Raw genomic sequence first — 23,312 nt, forward strand, 5'->3', positions numbered from 1 at the left:
GTCCGCATGTATCCCGTGCCACCCAACGTGCTCTAGAAGGTGTAAGTCAACTGCCCTGGCCAGCAAGATGTCCGGATCTGCCCCCCATTGAGCATGTTTGGGACTGGATGAAGCGTCGTCTCACGCGGTCTGCACGTCCAGCACGAACGCTGGTCCAACTGAGGCGCCAGGTGGAAATGGCATGGCAAGCCGTTCCACAGGACTACATCCAGCATCTCTACGATCGTCTCCATGGGAGAATAGCAGCCTGCATTGCTGCGAAAGGTGGATATACACTGTACTAGTGCCGACATTGTGCATGCTCTGTTGCCTGTGTCTATGTGCCTGTGGTTCTGTCAGTGTGATCATGTGATGTATCTGACCCCAGGAATGTGCCAATAAAGTTTCCCCTTCCTGGGACAATGAATTCACGGTGTTCTTATTTCAATTTCCAGGAGTGTATATCCTACCTGAACTTCTCAAATCAAAACATTTTTACCTAAACAACGATAAAACTTTTAGTCCACTTGCTTGTTTCACTAAAACCATCAACATGAATTTTACTATTACGAGTGAATGATTAACTGTCACTTGCGCTAGATCTACAGTAAAGTAAAGTTTTAACGTTGAATGGCATTACCTTTTTAGTAACGGATTAACAATAAGCGAAGTTAACTTTGTGACTAATGTTGCGGTACACAGGTATGTTACAGAACCGCATCACCCCTAGCCTATGGGATAAATACCTGCTGGAATGTACGACGTTAATGCAGGATGGCAGCAGACCGTATTATTCGTTTCGGACCTCTTGATGAGTATGGAAATGTGATTACGCATGTCAATCACATCGCGATTACGGGCAGCATGGGGTTCACACCTGAGCCTCAGGATGTGCGCTAGCAGCGCATGTCGGGTGTTTCAAGCGTCAACTTCGCATCTCAATATCTCGGGATGTAATGGGAATATGGCGATGCAATCAACGCCATTGTGTATGTGCTTTGTCATGCTATGGATTGCTGAAGAAAAAATATTGGAGGTCCATTTAAAAAAAAACATAAGTTTCTGTTAAAAAACACATATGCTTTCGTTTTAGAATGTTTCCAAATATGTATATTCATGGGCCCCAGCCCTACATTGATACCGGTGAAAGTCGTTTTCCAATAGCTGTTATTGTTCCAGAGATATTTTGGGTGGACAAGATAGCTGGGACACCCTGTATATGAAAAAACATGTTAGTGAAAAATTTAGCCTGTTCTCTAATTTGTCTGTGTCATTGTTTGAAACTCTTTTTAAAAAAAGCATAGGTAACTAACTGCAGGCTACTAAAAGGAAACCTCTAGAACAGAAAGAAAGTCACAGAACCACTAAGGATACCTGATGATTCTACAGGAAAAGGAGAACTAGAGATTGCACTGAAACAGGCCTATGCAAAAAATTCAAATTTTGTACATCACATCTAAAATTGTCAGCTCCAATAACACAGAAAAAAAGCCCTAACAAGCTACAAAAAGAGAAAGTGGAAAAAAGTAGATTGCATATCTGATACATAATTAAGTTACAGTGATAATACAGTAAATAAGACCAAGGAAGTAGCTAATATCTTCAATAGACATTTTTTAACAGTTGCAGCGATAATTGACTGTAAAGGTGATAAGTCTCTTGCATGAAGTTGGCAACAGCTGAATCAGCCATATGCATGTAATATCTATTACATTTAGTGAGATCGAGAAGATAATCAAACTGATGAAAATAAGACATTGTTCTACTGTTGATAATATTTCTGTAAGGATAATATGAAAAGCTAAGTAATGGAGGCCTTGCTGGCCGAAAGCTTATTTATGACAATCTTTTTGTTGTGCCTATCTGCGACTCAGCATCTCTGCTATATGGTGATTAGCAACTTTTATTTTTCTAGTATTGTTACATTCCATCCTGGATTGTCCATTGTTTTTACAAATGATACTTCTCTCATAGTGGATAAAACAACAGTGTATTTGATCATAACTTCTACTGTTTTAGCTGTAATAGCCTCACTCTGATTGTCAATAAAACACTGTACTTGCAACTTTATGTGACACAGAAAGAAGAAGAGAACATAAATACAAAGTGTAATGGACAACAAATACAACAAGGGTACTCTGCTAATTATTTTTGATGTGTACATTGATACCACATTTATTGGTCCTGACATAGCCTATATCTGGCAAAAAGACTTCATTATGCAACTTTTGCCTTATGGCATAATTGTATCATATACACAAAGAGTTGCCATCAGAGCTGCTTACCTAGCATATTTCCATGTGTTGTTTTCTTATGAAATCATCTTTTGGAGTAATCATCCCCTGTTCAAGTGGTGTCCACCTGAAACACTCTTGAAGGAATCTGTTTTAGGAAATCACATATTTTCAAAATGAAATCTCAAGAAATGTTCTCATTTGTATGTGTCATTAATAAAAACCACTATCTTTTCAAAACCAGTATTGCATGTCATGGTAAAAATATGAGATCAAAACAGGACTTGCATAGTAACCAGACAAACTTCACCCTTGTCCAGAAGTAAGCAAATCACTGAGACATTCTTCAGTAAACTCCTATTTTTCAGAAATGCTTTACTTTCTCTTGTCATTACATATTTTATCTCCTCTCTGTATTGGCAATTATCAGTAATTTTGCTGCCCATATTACAAAATTCACCTACTATCTTTAGTGTCTTATTTCCTATGTAATTCCATCAGCATCATCTCATTATCATTGTTTTACTTTTGTTGATGTTCACATTATAATCTCTTTTCAAAGTAATATCCATTTCATTCAGTTGCACTATCAGATCCTTTATCATTTTTGACAGAATTATAGTAGCCTCTAGACCATTGCTTTCTTTCATATCCTTCAACTCTTATAACTGCAATCTAGTTTCAGTACATATTGTAAAAAACCTTTTACACTTTTCATAATTTCAATCTGCAACTTAATTCATTACTAACAAGTGGACCATTGTATTGTTACTTCTTAAGTCAGGAAGTTCCTTTCTTTCATTAACATCCAGTGCCGTCCTATGTGGTTGGTGATTATTTTGGTGAATATCTTGTGCATTACGGAGAGTAGGCTGATTATTTTATTGAATATCTTGCGCATTATGAAGAGGCGGCTGACAGTTCTATAACCTTTTGTATGTGCTATGCAGAGCATTGTGTTTTGCTCCAATGCATAGGCTGTTGTTGATTAATTTGACCACAATTTCATCTTGATGAAAGCCTTGTATGTCAATCACGATTATTTCTAGGTTGGGCCGGACATGACTTACAGACATATGGGATGTCTAGGCCACTATAGTTCTATAGTGTATTCATATCACATTTGATAATAAGTGTTCATATTGGCTTCAGTCTGTTGATTGAGACCTTTGTGGCATTTCCTTTGATATCAGTGTCAAAGATATGGGTTCCCCATTTGACCACTCAAAACAAGCTGTTGTATGGAGATTGTAATGCCATTTGTACAGTATCATCATGGAGCATGATGTGTGTTTAATTTATGAGTCTCTCATGTATGAATGGTTTGGGTGAGGTATGTGATGTGGGAGGATGTAAAAATGACTAGTGTACACGATTCTTGATGCGTTGTACCATTTCTGGAAGATCGGGGGGGTCGGGCATGGATGCAGGTAATACAGATTCAGCTGCCTGTGTTAGGGTCTCACCATAGAGACTTGTAGATCTTCTTTACATGCCATGAGTGTACCAATAGGTACCCATGGGAGTCCACGCACCTCTGTAGCACATGAGAGCTGTTTTCATTGTGCAGTGTCATCTCACTACTAAGCCATTGTTTTGAGGGTGGTATACTGTTATACCATGGCAAGAAATGCCACAGAGGCTACAAAGAGCTGTAAAATGTGCCCACTTAAAATTGTTGTCCCTGGTCAGTAGTGATAGTATCCAGACAACCCAACTGCGATACTGAGTCTGTGACAAATGCCTTAGCTGTGGATTCAGCTGTGATCTCTTTTAGCAGGATGCCTTTTACCCAGCGTGAAACTCTGTTGATAGTGGGGAGGAGATATCTGTAGCCCTCTGACTCTTGCAGGGGTCCCATGAGGTCCGGGTGTACATAGTGGAACGGTCTGTGTGGTGAATCAAAACAGCCAAATGTGTTTATGCTTGTCAACTGACTTTATTTCAACTATCCATGTCGTGTGGTAGATGCGTTTCTGCATGAGATTATGTAGGTGATCGATGGATGACTGTTTGCTGCATAGTGCTAAGCAGGAATAGACGGACCCTGTGTTGCGATATGTCACAAAGAATATTGACTTCTAACCCATGGATTGATCATCGTACAATTATGAGATTGGATGATGTGTGTGTGTGAGCTTATTCTTCTGCCAGTTTGCTAAAGTCCAATAACCGAGTTGCTGGTGTCAGTCACGAGTATAATTGGGGTGACCAGTATCAGCTGTTCCAAGGACGCTGCCATTGCTAGGGATTCTTTACAGTGGTTGAATGCATTTAGTATTTCTGTGGTCCACACTATTTTCCACTTGCCCTGTGGGTGAGGGCCTGGCAGGGCATGAGTCATAGATGCCTGCACTTTAACTGCTTGAGGTTAGTGGTGTCAATAAAAGTTCAGAATGCCAGGGATCTGAGAAAGGAAAGTTTGCAGGGGAGGAGCTCGTGAAATGGTTCACATTAATCTGAAGTCGGTTTTATGCTTTCTCCAATGAGTGGATGGCCAAGGAAATTTTCACAGTTGTGATTTATCATCATTGATGATGACAACTGCTCCAAAAAGAGTAATGACAATTAGTTCAGTGTGCTGTTCATAGCTGTGTGTGTCAGAGGCAAAAATTAATATGTTGTCCAGGTAGGTATAGCTAGCAGCAATCAATCTTGAAAAGTACACCATTGATGAATGTTGCCATGTCTGTGCTGTGTTTTTTAGTCAGTGTTGAATTAACAAGAATTCAAATAGCCCATACTGAGTGATGATAGCAGTTTTACTGTCTCAGCTGCCTGAAGATTAGGTTGTGTCCTGTAACAGATGTGTCTGGGTTGTGTCAATACAGTGCATAGCACTGTTTCTTGTGTGCTGATACCAACCCTTGGCATGTCACATGAGGGATAGGAAGACACTTGCTGCGGAGGACTAAGCAAGGCAGATTGCGTTATACTAACCTGTATGGTTTTGGTGGTGCGCAGAATCATGTGCTGCATTGTTGGCAGGCTGCTGCGGCGAGGTGTGGCCATTTTGTGGGGACATGGCTGCATGTGCCATTGCCATGTTGTTATATGGCAGGCATTGGATTTGGACACATGCATGTGTGAGTGCAAGGGATGTTTTGTGCAGGTTATTGTTATCAGAACATAATCATTGTGAGTCAGCATTGGTTTCATGCAGCTGATCGTGAACTGTGTTGATTGCTTGTAATGTACACACTCATGTAGTAGTGGAGTGCTGTTGGTGAAGGCTATGAAATGAGTCATTAGCAGATGCGAATTGTAATTTGTGGCCTGTGATAAAGTCAGAGCAAGAACCCCAGAATGTGCTCTTGGGAGGCATGGTGGTATAATGACCATGGTCTGGATCAGCAAGAGGTTGAACTTGTGGAGAAAGTGTATTTCTACCACCAGCCTGACGATGTTGGTGATGTAGAAGGTCTATGTACAGTAAGGTTTATCAGAAAGATGCACTGCGAGATTTCAAGTGCCATGTATGTGGATGCCCATATCATTAGCCACATGCAGCTGCACTCCTATGCTTGCAATGTGTGGTTCAAATAGTAGGTGAAGCATGGAGCACACATCCAGTCCAGTCTCAATGGGGAAGTAGAGATTAGTGCAAGTTCTTGAATGTAAAGGCATCTGTCATGCAAATTCACTGCCGATAAAGGGAGGAGACTTGTCAGTGTAAAGCAGGATGGAACACCTATTTCATCCTGTGGTTGCTGTTTGGGTATTCCTCAGGCTGATGACTGTTGTGTGCTGCTGCATTTATTGCATTTGATACCAACAGTGTTACGGATGACGAGACACAAGGTCAGCTGGTGCGGCAGACTTAGACACTGCTGTAGTGCTGTGTGCATGCAGCCACTTGGTGCTTGTATGGGAGCTCATGACAGGATTATCGCATGAGATTGAGTGGTGTTTCAATTGTTTGCAATGTGTACTGGCTGGCTGAGCAGAAGAGTCAGGGATTGCTCAACTGATGTTTTGCTGTGTTGAACAACTGAATATAGTCTGTCTGCTAGGGCCAAATTCCTATCCTGCAGTTATGCCTTGTGCACATTAATTGTGAGCTGTAGCTGAGATGGGAGTTCCACAGTCCATAATGTCCACAGGGTTGTGGCAGGCATTAGAGAAGGACTATGAGCAAACATAGACAGCACTATAATGGTGAGGGAGTTTCCTCAGTGAGCTTTTCACTGTAAATGACTTTCTGCACCTGTTGTTCAGGGATGTGGGCAATGCATTTTAGTAGGGCTGTTTTCATCATGTCGTATTTGTTGAGCAGCAGAGGAGAAAGAATGGCGTCACTTATCAGTTCTGCATGTTCTGCAAGGTGACAGATTAGCATTACAAACTTCAAATTGTCATTAACAATGCCTACTGTGTGAAAAACACACTCAGGCATTGTGAACCACAAAGACACTCGTTCAGGTCACAATGATGTGTACTTCGCTTGGTGCAGGGAACACTATCCTGTTAACCCTGATATCTGATGTACTGCTGGAACCAAGTGGTATGGCACAACCAATGCTGGGTCAGTCCATCATGGTATGGTTGAGAAAATGAACATGGTGTCAGCATTGCACAAAGATTGTGTGCATGAGGCAGTTGCATCAAGCGTCTGTGATCGCAGCACGGCAGATGTGGAGGTTGCAATTGGCCCCATGTACATTGTTACAAAAACTGAATGTGAATTGTCCTCTAAGCAGGCTCGCGTATAGGTTTGCCCATAAGTCTGTTAATAAAAGCTCTGAAGGTTGCCATTGTTGATAGACAATCACTGTATTTTGTGAGGTGGCATTTGTACATGCTTTTGCTCCATATCCCACATAGTTTGTTGCCTGGGCACACTGTACAGCAGTAATTGTGCATGGATTTATAGCCATAGAGCTAGCCATATCATAGAACAACAGACATGTTAAACTTTCTGTCCATTGTTAACGCACAATAGCATGGCACATGATAGTATTTTGCAGGTAACACAGTATCCACTGCTGTCGGGATCACTAATGTGGAAGGGCACCTCCTTATGGCAATAGCTGATGAGATAATAATATGCAAACACCGTTATATGCAGATAAACATTTATTTGACACACAAGAGTACAAGAGGCAACTACCACCTATGATTGTTCAGTCCAAACTGGTGTCTTGGCCACAGAGATTCCACATCCCCAATCTGCAGTGCTGGCCAGTGATTCTCTTCATATCAATGTTTTGATGTCCTCACATGTGAATGGAACGAGAAAAAGCCCTAATAACTTTTACAGTGGGATGTAACCTCTGCCATGCCCTTCACTATGGTTCGCAGAGAATAGATGTGGATGTAGATATAAATGTGGAAGAAAATGGGGCTGAAAATGTGCAATATCACTACTCTTGTCTTTAGATCAACACAGTGACAGATTCACTAAGAATGTAATACACTGAACTGAGCTGTGTGCTGACTCTATTTTATCTTGTTATCTAAGTGGACTCCAAAGAATTTTAGATAGTGTGTTTCATTTTGAGTGTGACAATTAATATCTACTACTGGCACTGTCGGTTCATTATTTCTGGTTTGAAACTGAGAGAGTAAGGCTTAAACTCTTAGCTATGAACCACCTGTAGGCCTGTTCAGCTATCATCTGAGCTGCATTTGCTAAAGTTGAGTTTGGACCCTTGATTAGTATGCATGTGTCATCAGCAAGCAATACAGTATTCAAAGTACTTTTGAAAGTAATTGGATAATTTATTTATTGCAGATGGGTATTACTGCAGGATATTTAAATATGTCAGAAAAGATGCCTAGAGCCATTGCTTGACTACAAAGATGGCTTAAGTTTAATCTTATCAAGTCAGCACAAGATTTTAATGTTGCACTTGAAAGACAACCATACCCAGGAGAATTAATATTTTTTAACAATCTGGCAAGTTTTGTGATCTCCTCAGGAGTTATATTTTTGAAACTAATGTCTGTTGGTGGTACGTGCTATGTCTGCAGAAGTAAATCTAATGCTTCTGTATTTGGCTGTTTATTAATGGGTGAAACGTTTACTGTGACTTTGATGAAATAGTGAATTTGGTGGCCAAAGAATTGAAAGTGTTACCACTTGCACCAGTGCTATTTCCTGGGGCCTCAGTTTCATTTGGGTCACTATTTTTGTTTGATTCTCATATAATAATGGTCTAAATTATGAGAGCTATCCAGAAAGTAACAGACGTATTGGTTTATCATGGCAATTGGCATGGCTACAACCATAATATTGGTGGCAAAACGTTCCTACACTCAGTACACATCCAGCAGTGGTAACGTGAGGTCTGTGCTACTTTGCATTCTGTGATGTTTTAAAATGTGTGCTGTGATAGAAAATGCCCCACTTGTGATGTCCACTCTGTGATTAGGTTTTTGTTGGCAAAAAACTGAAAACCAATTGAAATTTGTCACACACTGACAAAGTTAAGGTTGCTGGAAGCATTGAGGGTTTCGCATGGCAGGGGTTTAACACCCACCATACAGCCTAGATTTCGTGCTGAGCGACTACCACATCTTCCCAGCAGTGAAGACATGGTTACTGCACAAGTCTTTCATACTGATGCTGAACTTTATGCCATTATAAAGCAGTGGCTGCAATTGTAAGTGGCAGATTTCTACAGAGCTGGGACTGAAAAACTTGTGCCATGGTATGGTAAGTGCCTCGATTTGAATGATGATTATGTAGAAAAAATAGCTTAAGAGTGTACCTTTAAAATGTATACAACAAAATTTGATTTTCTATGTCATTATTTTTTTAATTTCGAAATGTCTGTTAGTTGCTGGCCCTCAAATTTTTGCCTTATTCTTGGAGTGTTTTATTTTCTGGGTATAGCACAGAATTATGCATCAAACATTGGAACTCCAAGTAGGAATATCAACAATGTGGGAAAAGATAAATTGCTACTTACCATAAAGAAGACATGTTTTAAGTTGCAGACATGCACAATTAAAAGGCACTTACACAAAGATTTTGACCACAGCCTTCATCAGCAAGAAAGAAACAGAGGAACACACTATTCATACACACAAACAACACACCTCATTCACACTTGACCATTAACGCCATGGCATTCTGGCCCTAGCTGCTAGAGTTGGCAGTCATGTGTGAATGAGGTATGCTTGCTTGTGTGTATGAATGGTGTGTGTTTCTCTTTTGCTGGTGAAGGCTGTGGCCAAAAGCTTTGTGTAATTGTCTTTCGATAGTGCCTGTCTGCAACTTAACATGTCTTCTTCACGGTAAGCAACAATATATCTTTCCGCACACAGAATTATGCATTTCATTTTAAATAACAGACTAGAGGATTTTACTATTTTGGTGGTAATGGAGTTTCAAATCTTGCCATCTGAATTATTTAGAGCTCTGTTTCCATGGTACAAGATACTTTAATACCATAAGTTTTGTAGCCCTTGTCATTCCTCCTGTTCAATTTTGTCCTTACTTGTTTTTGGGGAAAACAGGACTCAAAGTGCTGTAATAACTAAATTTACCACCAACACTGTCTGCTTTTTAAATTTCTCTCCAGCATTCTTTCCTTAGGTGCTCTTTTTTAGTACCATCTGACAGAAAATCAACATTAAAGTCTTCAAAACAATGATTCTCCTTTTAAGCTTGTAACCTTATTAAAACTGTTTCTAACTGCTTTGGGGAGCTTAAAATACTTTTTGTCTACAAACTTGTCACCACTGCAATCTTGTGTGTTCCCTGATCCACTCTCATGGCCCAGTAATCAAAAAGTTGTTAGAGACAACATTCTGTAACCTGAAGTACCTGAGACTTCAATCTTTTTTGTTGATTCTGCAGTAGTATGAAATTAGCTTGCATCCATCAACATTAATATATTCAGTTTCAGTGATTTACATGTTATTTTCTGATATGCTTATCAAGTTTACTGAAATTTTATCTGCCCTTCATTTCCCTGTATGGATATGGTGGGCAGAAGGCATTAAATACCATTTTTTAAATGTCTTTGGCTTAGTTCACATTGCAGTATTTTGCAGTGCTTTACATCTGTCATTTTCCAACTTTGTTGGGAAAAATGATGCTGTACTTTACCATTGTGATCAAGCACATCATACCATACCTGCTTCATAGAACCCTACTGTAATGGAACTACACATGGGCTTCATAGAACCCTACTGTAATGGAACTACACATGGGCACATCAGTAATATTAATAGCCATACCATAAGTTCAACCACAATGGAGAGGTATCTGGGGAGAGGTCAAATTAACCTATGGTTTCTGAAGAGAGGCAGCAGTCTTTTCAATAGTTGCTTGGTCAAGAGTCTGGATGATTTACTGATTTACGCCCATCACGATAGTACAAGTTTATATGCTAAATAACTTTTCAGATGCTGAAGAGATTGAAAGAATGAATGATGAGATAAACTAATATTCAGATAGTTGAAGGAGATAGAAATTTAATTGTGATGGGTGACTGGAATTTGGTAGTAGGAGAAGTAGTTGGAGAACATGGACTGGGTAAAAGGAATGAAAGTAGAAGCCACATGGAAGAATTGTGCGCAGAGGATAACATTTGGTTTAAGAATCATTAAAGCAAGGTTTTATGTGAGACCTGAAGACTTTATAAGGTTTTAGACCAATTATGTAATGGTAAAACAAACATTTAGAAGCCAGATTTTAAACTGTAAGATATTTGCAAGGGCAGGCATGGACTCTGAGCATAGTTTATTGATTATGAAGTGCAGACTAAAACTGGAGAAATTGCACAATTAAGGAGATGGTGCCTGGATAAATTGGAGGAGCTATGATCTGTTTAGGGATTCAGAAGGAGCATTAGCCATTGTTGAACTGAAACAGGTGAAAGGAATACAATAGGAAATGAATGGATAGCTTTGAGAGATGAAATACAATAGGTAACAGAGAATCACATACGTGGAAAGAAATGGCCCAGCAGAAACTTATGGATAACTCACAAGACATTAAATATAATTAATGAAAGGAGGAAGTATAAAAATGCAGTAAATGAAGCAGGCAAAAGGGAACACCGATATATAAAAAAAATGAGATTGACAGAGTGTGAAAAATGACTAAGCAGGAATGGGTAAAATAAATATGCAAGGCTGTAAAGTATGTGTAACTAGGGGAAAGATAGATATGGTCCATTTGAAAATTAAAGAGATCTTTGGAGAAGCAACTGTATGAACATGAAGAGACCAGATGGCTAACCAGTGCTGAGCAAAGAAGGGAAAGCCAAATGGTAGATGGAATGTGTAGAGGATCTATTACAAGGGGATCAAAATTTAGGGCAATATTATAGAAAGAGAAGAAGTAGTACAAGAAATGTATTCAAAATTGTGAATATGATCAGACTCCAACTACACAAGATTTCCACATTACACCTCCGGTCATCTTAATGACCCCAGCCATCTGAGCAGACCTCCCGAACTGAGTCATATGTCCATATGACACTAAGAGTCTATATCCTATACTTGCACAATTCTGTGATTCTCACACAAGGAGAGACTTATAATTACTGCCATGGCTGAGTCTTGGCATGAAATACTATATTGCAGTGCCTTTGTTTTTACAATGTACTCTGCAATGTCCTTCAGCCATGTGTTTATGTCTGAAGGAACAGGTGCTGCTGCGGTCAACAGCTATATAAAATACAAGAAACGTATTCACAAATTGTGAATATGATCAGACACCAGCTGCACACTACATTGGTGAAAATGAAAATTTGTGCTTGACTGGGACCTGAAATCAGATTTCTGCTTTACGCATCAATTGCCTTAACCACCTCTGCCATACTAGTTGCAGAGTACATCATAAAAACACATGCACTGCAATATGGTATTTCATGCCAAGACAAGGGGGCAACAATAATTACAAGTCTCTCACCATGTGGGAATAACAGGAATTGTGTGAGCACAAGACATGGACGTATGGTGACATATGGAAATTTGGATTGGTCCTGGAGGTGAGCTCGAATGGCGGAGGAGGTTAAGGTGACCTGTCCCATAAAGCCGAAAATCCAGCTTCGAGTCCCAGTCCACCACAAATTTTTACCAGTACACTGTGCAGCTGGAGTCTGATCAATTTTGAATAGCAAACACATTTCTTGTATTTAATGTAGCTGTTGATCGCAGCTTTGCCTGTTCCTTCAAACATTCCAAACATTCGTGTATGTCTGAAGGGCTTTGCAGAGTACATCACAAAAACACAGGCACTGCAATATAGAATTTCATGCCAAGACAAGACCACAACAATATTCATAAGTCCCTCCCTGTATGCGAATCACAGCACTGGTGTGAATGCAGAATGTAGACACAAGGTGACATAGGGAAGTTTGGGTCGATCCTAGAGGCATGCTCAGATGGATGAGGTGGTTAAGGCAACATTCACATAAAGCAGGAAATCTGAAGGACATTGCAGAGTACATTGTAAAAACACAGGCATTGCAATATGCTAATAAGAAGAAGTAGTAGGTGAATGTGACGTGGGAGATATGGTAATGTGAGAAAATCTGGCAGAGTGCTGAAAAAAGTGAGTGGAGGCAAGTCCCCTGGAGTGGATGCCATTTCCTCTTAATTACTGAAATCCTTGAGAGAGCAGACCATGACAAAATTATTCCACCTGGTGTGAAAGATTATGAAACAAGTGAAGTACCCTCAGACTTCAATAAGAATGTAATGATTTTAGTGCTAAAAACGGCGTTTAGTTACAGTTGTGAAAACTACCAAACCATATGTTTAATAAGTCATTGTTGCAAAATATTGACATGGATTATTTACATAAGAAAGGAAAAACTCCTAGAAGTCAATCTTGTGGAAGACCATATTGGCTTCTCGAGAAATGTAGAACATGTAAAGCAATATTTACCTTACAACTTATCTTAGAAGATAGGGTGAAGAAAGGCGAACCAACGTTTATAGCATTTTCATGGTTAGAGAAAGATTCTACAATGTGGACTGGATTACACTCTGAAATTTTGAAGGTAAGAAGATAAAATACAGAAAGCAAAAGGTTATTTAGAACTTGTATAGAAACCAAACTGCAGTTGTTAGAGTCAAATTATGTGAAAAGAAAGCAGTTGTTGTGAAAAGAATGAGATGGGGTTGTAGTCTATCAGTGATGTTATTGACTCTGTACACTGAACAAGCAGTACAGGAAAAAGGAGAAATTTGGAAAGGGAATTATAATTCAGAGAGAAAAAATAAAAAAAACCTTGAGGTTTGTTGATAACATTGTAATTCTGTCAACAAGCAGTACAGGAAAAAGGAGAAATTTGGAAAGGGAATTATAATTCAGAGAGAAAAAATAAAAAAAACCTTGAGGTTTGTTGATAACATTGTAATTCTGTCAAAAACTGCTAAGGACTAGGGAGAGCAGCTGAAAGAAATGGACAGTGTCTTAAAAACAGATTGTAGGATGAACATCAATAGAAGTAAAACAAAGCTAATGGAATATAGTCAAGATAAATCAAAGAGTAGCCGATGAGTTTTGTTATTTGGGGAGCAAAAACTTATGACATATGAAGTAAGGAATGGCAAGACAAGCACCTCCAAAAAATAGGAATTTGTTAACATCAAATGTAAATTAAAGTGTTAGGAAATGTACCATGAAGGTATTTTTTGTAGTGTAGCCTCATATTCAACTCAAATGTGGATGAGTGGCGATTCAGACAAAAGCACATAAAAGCTTTTGAAATGTGGCACTATACAAGAAAGCTAAATATTAGATGCATATATTGAATAACAAATTGATTGAATTGAGGAAGAAAGAAAGTTAAGCCACAACCTGATTAAAGGAAAGGAGCAGTTCATAGGACTCATCTTAAGGTGTCAAGGAATCGTCAGTTTGGTAATGGAAGGAAGTGCAGGGGGTGAAAAGTGCATAGGAAAACCATTGCTTGAATACAGTATGCAAATTAAAGTGGATGTAGATTACCATAGTTATTCTGAGATAAAGAGGCTTGCACAAAATACACTAACATGGAGAGCCACATCAAATCAATCTTTGGACTCCACACCACAATAACAAATTCATGAGGATGGTGGTAAATTATGATTTTGTGCTCAGACATGAGGAAAATATAGTTTTATGAATTTGCAGATTACTTTTTAATCACTCAGTGTATTGCCGAGAGAGCAATTAATTTTATTAGTGTTCTATGTAAAATATGATTTTGTATATTTTCCTGAACTTGGAATAGTTTCTGGTGAGGGCACATAAAGTTATTAGAAGTGTGATCCATAACTTACTTTCCTGGATTTCTTACTTCTGTAACAATATATAATGTGCTATTTTGTTTGGATACGTTAAATGTCAATTATTGTAACTTTATTTTAAACTGAATACAAGAGTGTTTTTATGTGAGAATGTACTTTTGTGATAAGAAATAACTGTCTAATTTTTTTACAGGTCATTTTACTTAGTTTTCCACCATCACAGAAGAAAACAAGATGCCGAAACAAAAGCAGAAACAAAAAACTGCAGACATTGGCTTTCACTATGGAAGGACCGATCTGGAACGTATTGGTTTATTTGCAGAAATGAGTTATCTCCATGGAATGGGCTATACTCGGCCTTATGTCAGTAAGGAAAAAAGGCAAAAGTAGATCTAGCTTTTTGTTATAGTGTGTTAAGAATAATATCAACTACCACCAATGAATAAATAAATTTAAAATGCAAAGAAAAGTCAGAATATAATAATAAAATATCATTTAATTTTTCAGTAATAAAAAGATTGTTTTAAAATAGAATGAATAACTTTGCAAACAATTTTTTCACAGTGAAAATGGATGATGAATACAAATGCCATTTTTAAAAAGTTCCTTTATTAGAACTTCTGCAAAATGACAATATAATCCAGACATTTTGGAAACTGTGATTCAATTTGTTGTTGTCTTTTTAGATGGAGGAGGATCTCTTGAGCAATATGGACTTGTCTGTTTGCTGGATACAAGTGCTGTATGGCTCAGAGTCCACCCATGAAATTGGCTTGACGAAGAATTTCATCTTTTCCAGTAGTCTCAAGATTACACTTATCTCTGTCACAGATAGTGAATTCGTATATAAAGTTGGTATTTAAGATATGATTTAGGAAACCACAGAAGAGTCAAAGTTGCCCCTATGCAACCCTTATCAGTATTGTCTGGCATGGAGCATTGGTATTGATGTAGTATGTTAGTGGTCATGTGTGTGTGAATTGTGAATCTGTGTTTGTTTCTCATCTGATGAAGGATTTTCTCTGAAAGGTGATATTTTCTAACAGTCTAATTTTAAATGCGGCTGTCTGCTGCTCTAATACCTTCTCTGTGTGGTGAACAGCTATGTTATCTTAATTCGTATTTTGAGTCTACTCCAGATTTTACATTGTTTAAAACATTATTTCATAAATATAAATCGGAGAACAGTCTCTCCTGTACTCCAGTACACACAAAATAACTCTGAGAATCCTGAGCACTGAAATGGCAGTCATTTCAACCCTAAGGACATACTGATATCTCCTCCACCCCAAGTATCACCAAATTTTGCTTCCCATCAGCATAATATGTCCCCTTAACTAAGATATCTTCCATATCAACACACTTTTGTATCTCAGTTTAGTGTGTTATCATGATCCATAACTTTTATGAACAGTTTCTTCAGAAAAATCTCAATCTAATCGGGGATGTGTGACATCATTTACTTACAACTGATACCAACAAAAAATTACTAATTGGATATGTTCAGTAGTATAGGGGCCATGTACAGAGGAGACAGGGACCAGAGAGAACTCAGGGCACTACATCCATCACCCAAACAACAAGTTTGTAGGGTTGTATTCCGTTGAAACTGAAACTGAGTGAATGAGTCACATTTGACCCATCGGGAAGTATGCTAAGTCCTGTATCAGGGGGAATTGAACACATAAGGTAAGTGCCTATTACTCATCGGCAGTTCAAATGTTCAGTGAATAATGTTATCCCTTAGGGAAACAGCAGCAAGGATGGGCAGCATCACCTTGTGCACTAGATGCATGCCTTGAGCCCTCATTCAACATGTTGAAGAAGTCATACTATCAGCCCTGAAGGAACAAGGTGCAACAAGCTACAGACTGAGGCTCACATTGGAATAAACAGTGCCTGTCTTCTGGCATCAGGAGTTGTATTTGGATTATTTGAATAACGAGTAGAGAGAATTGAGGATATCAGTTATGCTCACAGAATTTTGATGAAGACCTGCCCCTTTGGTTTTGAGGAGAGCAGAAGGTTGGAAATAGTAACTTCTAGGGCCCTCTGATATGATAGGCTGTGATTTCTTGGACTTGTGCCATAGGGTTGAGAATTATATAGTCCCCTTAAATAGTTCAGAGATGTACACTGCACATCACAGGCTGCTACCTAGGTGACAAGATTGTGTATGGAGTGCATACATTTCTTTTTTTAGCTTAGGAAGCTGACCATTAAATCCAGATACTGATAGCCAAAGGAAACCCTGAAGTGTTAGTATAAATCCACAAGATATGGCCCCACACACATGAAGTGATTAACAATAAATTTTTAGAGTTTGAATCAGAAAACAGTCATTCATAAAACCAGTGTTCTGAGATAACTTCAGTCTCAGAATGTAAAGTGTTACTGCAGCTAAGAACAAAAGAATCCTGATCATTCAATAGGATGCCAGTTTGACATATACTCTTAGAGGAGAAAAAAATTAAGGAGACATCAAAAAGAGGTATGAAGGTGCAGAGTTAAGGATTTCTTCACATAAATATATTCTTTTGTTGTTGTTGTGATCATCAGTCCAATGCCTAGTTTGATGCAGATGTCCACATTAGTCTATGCTGACCAAGCCTCTTCATCTCTAAATAACTACTGCAACCTACATACATTTGAACCTGCTTACTGTGCTCATGTCTAGAACTTCCACTACAATTCTTCCTCCCCCCCCCTCCCCCCCACACACATATACCTTTCTTGGTACCAAACTGACTAGTCTTTGGTGTCTTAAGTATGTGTCCTGTAAACTGATATCTCCTTTTAGTCAAATTGTGTCAAAAATTTCTTTTTTCCCTAAATCCTTCAGTTCCTCCTCATTAGTTATTGATCTACACATCTGATCTCCAGAACTCTCCTGTAGTACCGCATTTGAAAGGATTTTATTTTATTCTTTTCTGAACTGTTGTCATCTATGTCCTATTTCTGCACAAGGCTACATTCCAGAGAAACACCTTTAGAAAAGATTTCTTGATATTTAAATTTATGTTAGATGTTAATAACTTTCTCTTTTTCAAGAATGCTTTTCACACTATTGGCAGTCTACTTTACTCATTATTAGTTACTTGCTGCCAAAATAGCAAAAATAACCTACTACTTCTAATGTCTCATTTCCTACTCTAATTTCCTAATTTAATTACATTCCATGACCCTTTTGTGCCCCTGGAAATGTTGTACAGTTTAATTTTTAGTTATGAAATCTCTGTCTTACCTTTATATAATCAATCCAGAACCTTCCAGTGTCTCCAGGTCTCTTCCAATACACTGCCATCTTTCAAGATTTTTAAATCAATGTTAGAAACGATTAAATTATGCTTTCCTTCAGCCTATGTCCTCCTGCTGTTTTCGCTTCTCTTCCATTTCTTGTGATTGAATTAAAATTGTTCATCTCAATTAAATTTTCACTCTCCTTACTTACTGAATAGTTTCTTTAGTCTCATCACACATTATTTCAATCTCTTCATCAGTTGCAGAGCTAGTTGACACATCAACTAAAAGGTGACAACAAAGTCCCACTGCTCTTTATAATAATCAACAGAAACCTCTAAATTTAAATAAATAATGTGCAAAATAGTTCTTTAAAGGAGTTTTAATGAGATTTGAACCATTACTTGTCCAAAGGGTGAGTTGTGCACTGTCATTCACATGGCAAAGGTTAAAACACCACCAGGTTTTATGAGACATGTTATGGGGCACTGCTGGTGTAGCTCAGGCGAAAGCTTGTTGCACAGCATCTTTCAGGCCATCAGTTTTGCTGTAACAGTTTTATGAAGTGATAACCTGTATTATCCCTTATAGCAAACATAACATGTGTTGAGGTCAGGGCTTCATGGTAACTTGCTCCCACACCACTTGTAATATTTACTATGGGAGTTCATAAAGGGTATCAGTTCATAAAACCATTATGACACCACATACATACCGAAATATGCTTTGCAACAAGCTTTCACCCAAATTACACAAACAATTCTCTGAATAATGTCACACAGAACCTGACGGTGAATTACCTTGTGCCATATGAATGACCATGTACAACTAATCCTTTAGACAAGTAATGGTTCATATCTTATGAAAAAATGTTATTTATTGAAATTTAGAGGCTCATGTTCATTATTATAGAGGATAATGGTTCTTTGAGACCACCCTGTACTATGGTGGTTGTTGGCTTCCTTTCTTTGTTGGATATGATAAAGCATTCACTATGTTGTTCATAGAAGCTTACCTACATTCTTATTTTCTTATTCATTATTAGACCTACTCCTGCATTACTGATATTTTATTTTGTATTTATAACCTTGTAATCACCTGACTGTAAGTGGTGTTCACCCCCCACTGCGCTTCACCAGTTCCTGCTTCAACGTGTCCATATCCCTCTTTAAATCCTCTAGCCCAGCTAATTGATTCACTGATCTAACATTTTACATTCTGACCTGTAGAATGTCAGCTTTGTTTTTTCTGATGATGAAATCCTCCTCATTAGCCCCCACTTGGAGATCCAAACAGGGGACTATATTCTCTTTACCGTAGGAATATTTTACTCAAGAGGATCCTATCAACATTAAGCTATAGAATAGAATTGCATGCCCTCAAGAAAATCCCCATGTTTCCCTGTACAGAATCAGATTATAGGTCATAAGTACTGTGACACTGGCATGTTGAATACACAATTAGCACTTGAGTTTGAATGCTAATTTGTGGTATGTCAGTCTGGTCTGTCGCAAATACGATTTTCCTTATTTGCTATAAAATAGAAATTTTTGTGTAGAGGAAATCCTACCCTATGAATATTAATTGTATAAGGGGCATTCAAAAAGAAACAAGCCAGAGTCTGCAATGTGCAAACCGGTGAGAGGAGGGTAATATTGTAGCATGTGTAACAAGGTATGGTTCTGACCAGACCATGGATGTTCACAGCCCGTTGCTAGAGAGCATGCATGCACATTATGTGACTATACAGAGGTAGCAGCAGCATGCGTCAATCATCCAGTGCTGCCAGTTGCTTTGCAAACAGTGACATGGAGGCATCAACAGAAGAGCAAAGAGGTGTTGTTTGTTTTCTGACAGTGGAAGGAGTAGGAGGAACGGACACTCATCGATGAATGTCACAAGTGTACGGTGAACACTGCATGCCCCTTGCGAGGGTCAAGGCATGGCAAAAGCACTTCAGGGAAGGACGGGTGTCATTAGCCGAAGATGCACCGTCTATAACAACACAGTGCATTACCGATGACATCGTCCAGCTGGTGGATGCACTCATTACCCAGAACCGCTGAGAGACAGTGAAAGTCATAGCCAGCGTGGTTGGATTGAGCATCGGAAGTGTTCACACCATCATGAAGGAATGACTGCACATGCGCAAAGTGTGCATCCAATGAGTGCCCATGGTCTTAAACCACACCAGGAAACATGTCCAATGGCCCACTGTCTTGCTCATCTGCAGTGCTATGCTTGGGAAGGGACTGCGTTCCTGGCATGAGTGGTGGCTGGAGATGAGTCATGGTGTCATTACTTTTAACCAGAATCAAAATGACAGAGTCTCCAGTGGAAGCATCCAGGGCCACCACCACCAAAAAAAAGCCAAGGCCATCCACATGAGTGCAGGAAAGATTGTGCTGATGTTCTTCTTTGACCAAGATAGCCCCCTTCTCATTCACTTCCTGCAGCATGTGACAACAGTGAATGCCCAGTGTTACTTGCAAACCTTGTCCACCCTTTGCCAAGTGATCAAATCAAAAGGACGAAGCAATCTCACCTGTAGGGTCACTCTGCTCCACGGCAATGCAAAGCTCTGTACGCCCAACACAGTCGCGGCACTCCTGCAGAAATTCAAATGGGAAATTCTGGGCCACCCTCCATACAGTCTGGAGTCCAGGCTTCTCTCCCTGTGATTACACCGGTTTTGGTCCCCTTAAAAATGCTCTGAGGGGCAAACGATACACCTAAGATGATGATGTCCAGCTGTATGTGCGGAACTGGTTAACATTGCAGCCCCGGGAATTTTATGAGACAGCCATTCAACAGCTTGTGTCATTGTGGGACAAGTGGCTCAACAGCCAGGGTCAATACTTATAACATACAGGTACTGGTTTCTGTAATTATGCCTCTAGCTCATTACTTTTTGAATGCCCCGTATAGTTACACAATTAATGGAAGATTTAAAGGTAGTGACCTTTTCATGAGGAGGTCGCTAGAGACCAACCATAAATTTAAATAGGGCAAGGACGTGAAAGAAATTGGCGATGTCCTTTCCAAAAGAACCATACCAGCATTTGCCTTAATTGAGTCAGGCACAGTGAAAACCTAAACCTAGATGGACAGACAGACAGAGGAAGCATGCTGCTCTTGAATGCAAGTCCAGTGCCTTAACCACTGTTCCAGTGTGCTCAATTATGTAATTACAGGCTCAATCATAAAACAGTCTGATAATTATGTAGATACACAGGGCATGGGGGCTGGTTATGACCAAAAGCCACATGGTCCTTGTGAAGTGCAGAACAACATTTTTTTACTGATAGGAGCACACAAACATAAGAGTATGAATACAATCAAGACACCAGATTGACTACTGGTCAAAGAGTCTGTTGCACCAGAGCTCAGTTAAACTTCAAAGGAAGAGAAGGAAGGGGTTGCTAATTGCTGAAGTGGTTGGTGCCGAAGTGTATGATTGGTCGTGCCGTTGCTGTCACTTTCGTGAGACATGACTGGGCTACTTCTGAAAGTGATGCTACACAAATGCATGTGACCAGAGCCACAGCTGGCATTTCCATGAGACATGACTGGACCATTACTTGAAGCTGCAGTACATGTGGTAGGAGTGCTGAACACTTGGTATAGCTACACCTGCTGTGGTGAGCATTGGTTTTGGTCACACTGGACATTGGTGGTACAGTCAAAGAGACAGGGGTAGGGTGTCAGTGGAGAGGATGTCACCATGTGGCAGCCACACATGTGATAAAGACTTTGATCTGATCAATGGAACAGCATATGTTGAGGGGAAGTTTGTTTGATGTGAGCCAGTAATTTATTTGCTAGAACAAACTTCGATAGGCACGATCTGTGTGAAGGCTATCCATGGTGAACAAGGGGCAATGGGGAGGCAGGAATACTGGATACTCACTTGTTTCAGGTCATTGTGGTAGTTGATGTAGATGGAGATATTCAGAAAGAGGTGCCAAAGTTGTCAGGAACGGTTGAAGGCATATTGTGCATATGACGATGGTCAAAATGACATCATGTAGTGTTCAACTTCTTTGGTGTGCCCAGAATGTGACATTGTAGAGCGTCTCTCACTTGTGGTAAGTGTGTGATAGTTGAAAGTGAAACCAGATGATCATGGACGAAATGGTCGGTATTATCATGAGAAGATAGGTAGCAGGTGGCAGTCAGGCTGTGTGTCAGTGAGTCATGTGAAGGAAGCATATCAGTGGTGTGCTGTACTGTCAAAGGGATGTGCCTGATGGTGCCAGCAGTGGGGTAGCCAGGTGGCAAGGTGAGTTGGTGGTGTACTGATACATGTGCTTCTCCATGTGCCCAGGGTCAGTGATTGTGTTGGTGCCAGGTAAGGCAGGGAGCAGGTGGGGTCAGGTGTCAGGTGTTTGTGGCTGGTAGGTGGCACCAGAGTCAGATGTGTGATTATGATTTTGTGGACTGTTTTGCTCATAATGACACATTGTTTGGCACACACTTGTGAAGGATCACATGGAAACTCAGTAGGAACTGAGCTGTGCTGTCCTAACCATTGAGGTGTCTGATGGAGGCAATGTTGTGGTTGCATCCATAGGTGACAAGGGAGCTGCTGCACTGATGTGTTCTGGGCATGGTAATGAGTGGGAGGCATTGAGTAGAGTCGACTGATGTAGACAGTTGAGGTGCTGTGGTGCCACCAGGAGTTCTTTTTCAATGTTTTTGTCTTGTTCCTGACGATACTATTATTTTGACAGAGTTGGAGATTCGTTTTGTGCAGTCAGAATAAATTTGGTGGATGTGTTGCAAATGCTCACTCATATTGGTTCAGGAGAGTCTGATGGTGGTCAAGCAGATCCTCAGGCAGAGGGGGTCATGGTGTGGAGAGCTGAAAATCCCATAGGTAAAGTGACCACGCGTCCTGTTGATGGGCCTATCATTCGGTAAGTCTGAGAGTACGTTGAAGTGTCATAGGAAATCAGTGCCGATAACAGATTCTGCCATTCCACTACAAGAAGTGTCCTAGAATTTTTCTGTGAGGTCAAAGTCGAATGTGTGAACCTGTGATCCATAAATCTGGTTTTTTGTTTCATTTACCACATGGAGCTGAACAAATGTGTAGTCATTTGATGCACCTGGTGAAGAAGGTGACATGGTACTGACTGCAGAATCAGTGTTGATGAGATATAAATGTTCACTTTTGTTGTTGTGGGCAAAAAGTTTGTTTTTATGAATTGGACATGGTGAGAGTGGTCCATAACCATTTCTGTGGTTGTCGAGGTGACTAACATATCCAGCATGGTCCAGTGTGCATTTAATTTTGGAAATTGCAAGGTTGTCTGCAGTTTTAGGCAGTGGCTGTGTATGTTGTATGACACCAGCAAAAGCAGTTTGGTATAGATGCAATGTGATCAGTAGTGTATTTTGGAAGTGGAGACACAGCATGGTAGTCCATTTTTAGCACATTCGTGGCATGATTGTCAGTATTCTGTGCAAGTCTGAGTGTGATGTGGCTGCTGATGATCCACGCAGGTACAGCGTGGTTAGTGGTATTCTGTGTTGGGCAGACACAGCACATGTGGCAGTGAAGTGATGGTTTGTTGATGACACATTAAGGTCATTGCTCCAGCCGGGCACAGTGACATAAGATTGTTGAGGGTTGGACAGAGTCAGCTTTGCTCA

The 23,312-nt window shown here is 39.7% G+C and overlaps 1 protein-coding gene across 1 annotated transcript in view; it reads left to right on the forward strand.

The window, feature by feature from the left end:
* LOC124596054 (UPF0602 protein C4orf47 homolog) overlaps window positions 1-23,312 on the forward strand; it is a 151,941-nt gene that overhangs the window by 27,409 nt on the left and 101,220 nt on the right. Inside the window, exon 2 of the mRNA XM_047135033.1 lies at window positions 14,608-14,781. Coding sequence (XP_046990989.1) covers window positions 14,649-14,781 — 133 coding nt within the window. The 5' untranslated portion in view covers window positions 14,608-14,648. The remainder of the gene's footprint in view (window positions 1-14,607; window positions 14,782-23,312) is intronic.

This window comes from Schistocerca americana, chromosome 1, assembly GCF_021461395.2.
Source record: "Schistocerca americana isolate TAMUIC-IGC-003095 chromosome 1, iqSchAmer2.1, whole genome shotgun sequence".
NCBI lineage: Eukaryota > Metazoa > Arthropoda > Insecta > Orthoptera > Acrididae > Schistocerca > Schistocerca americana.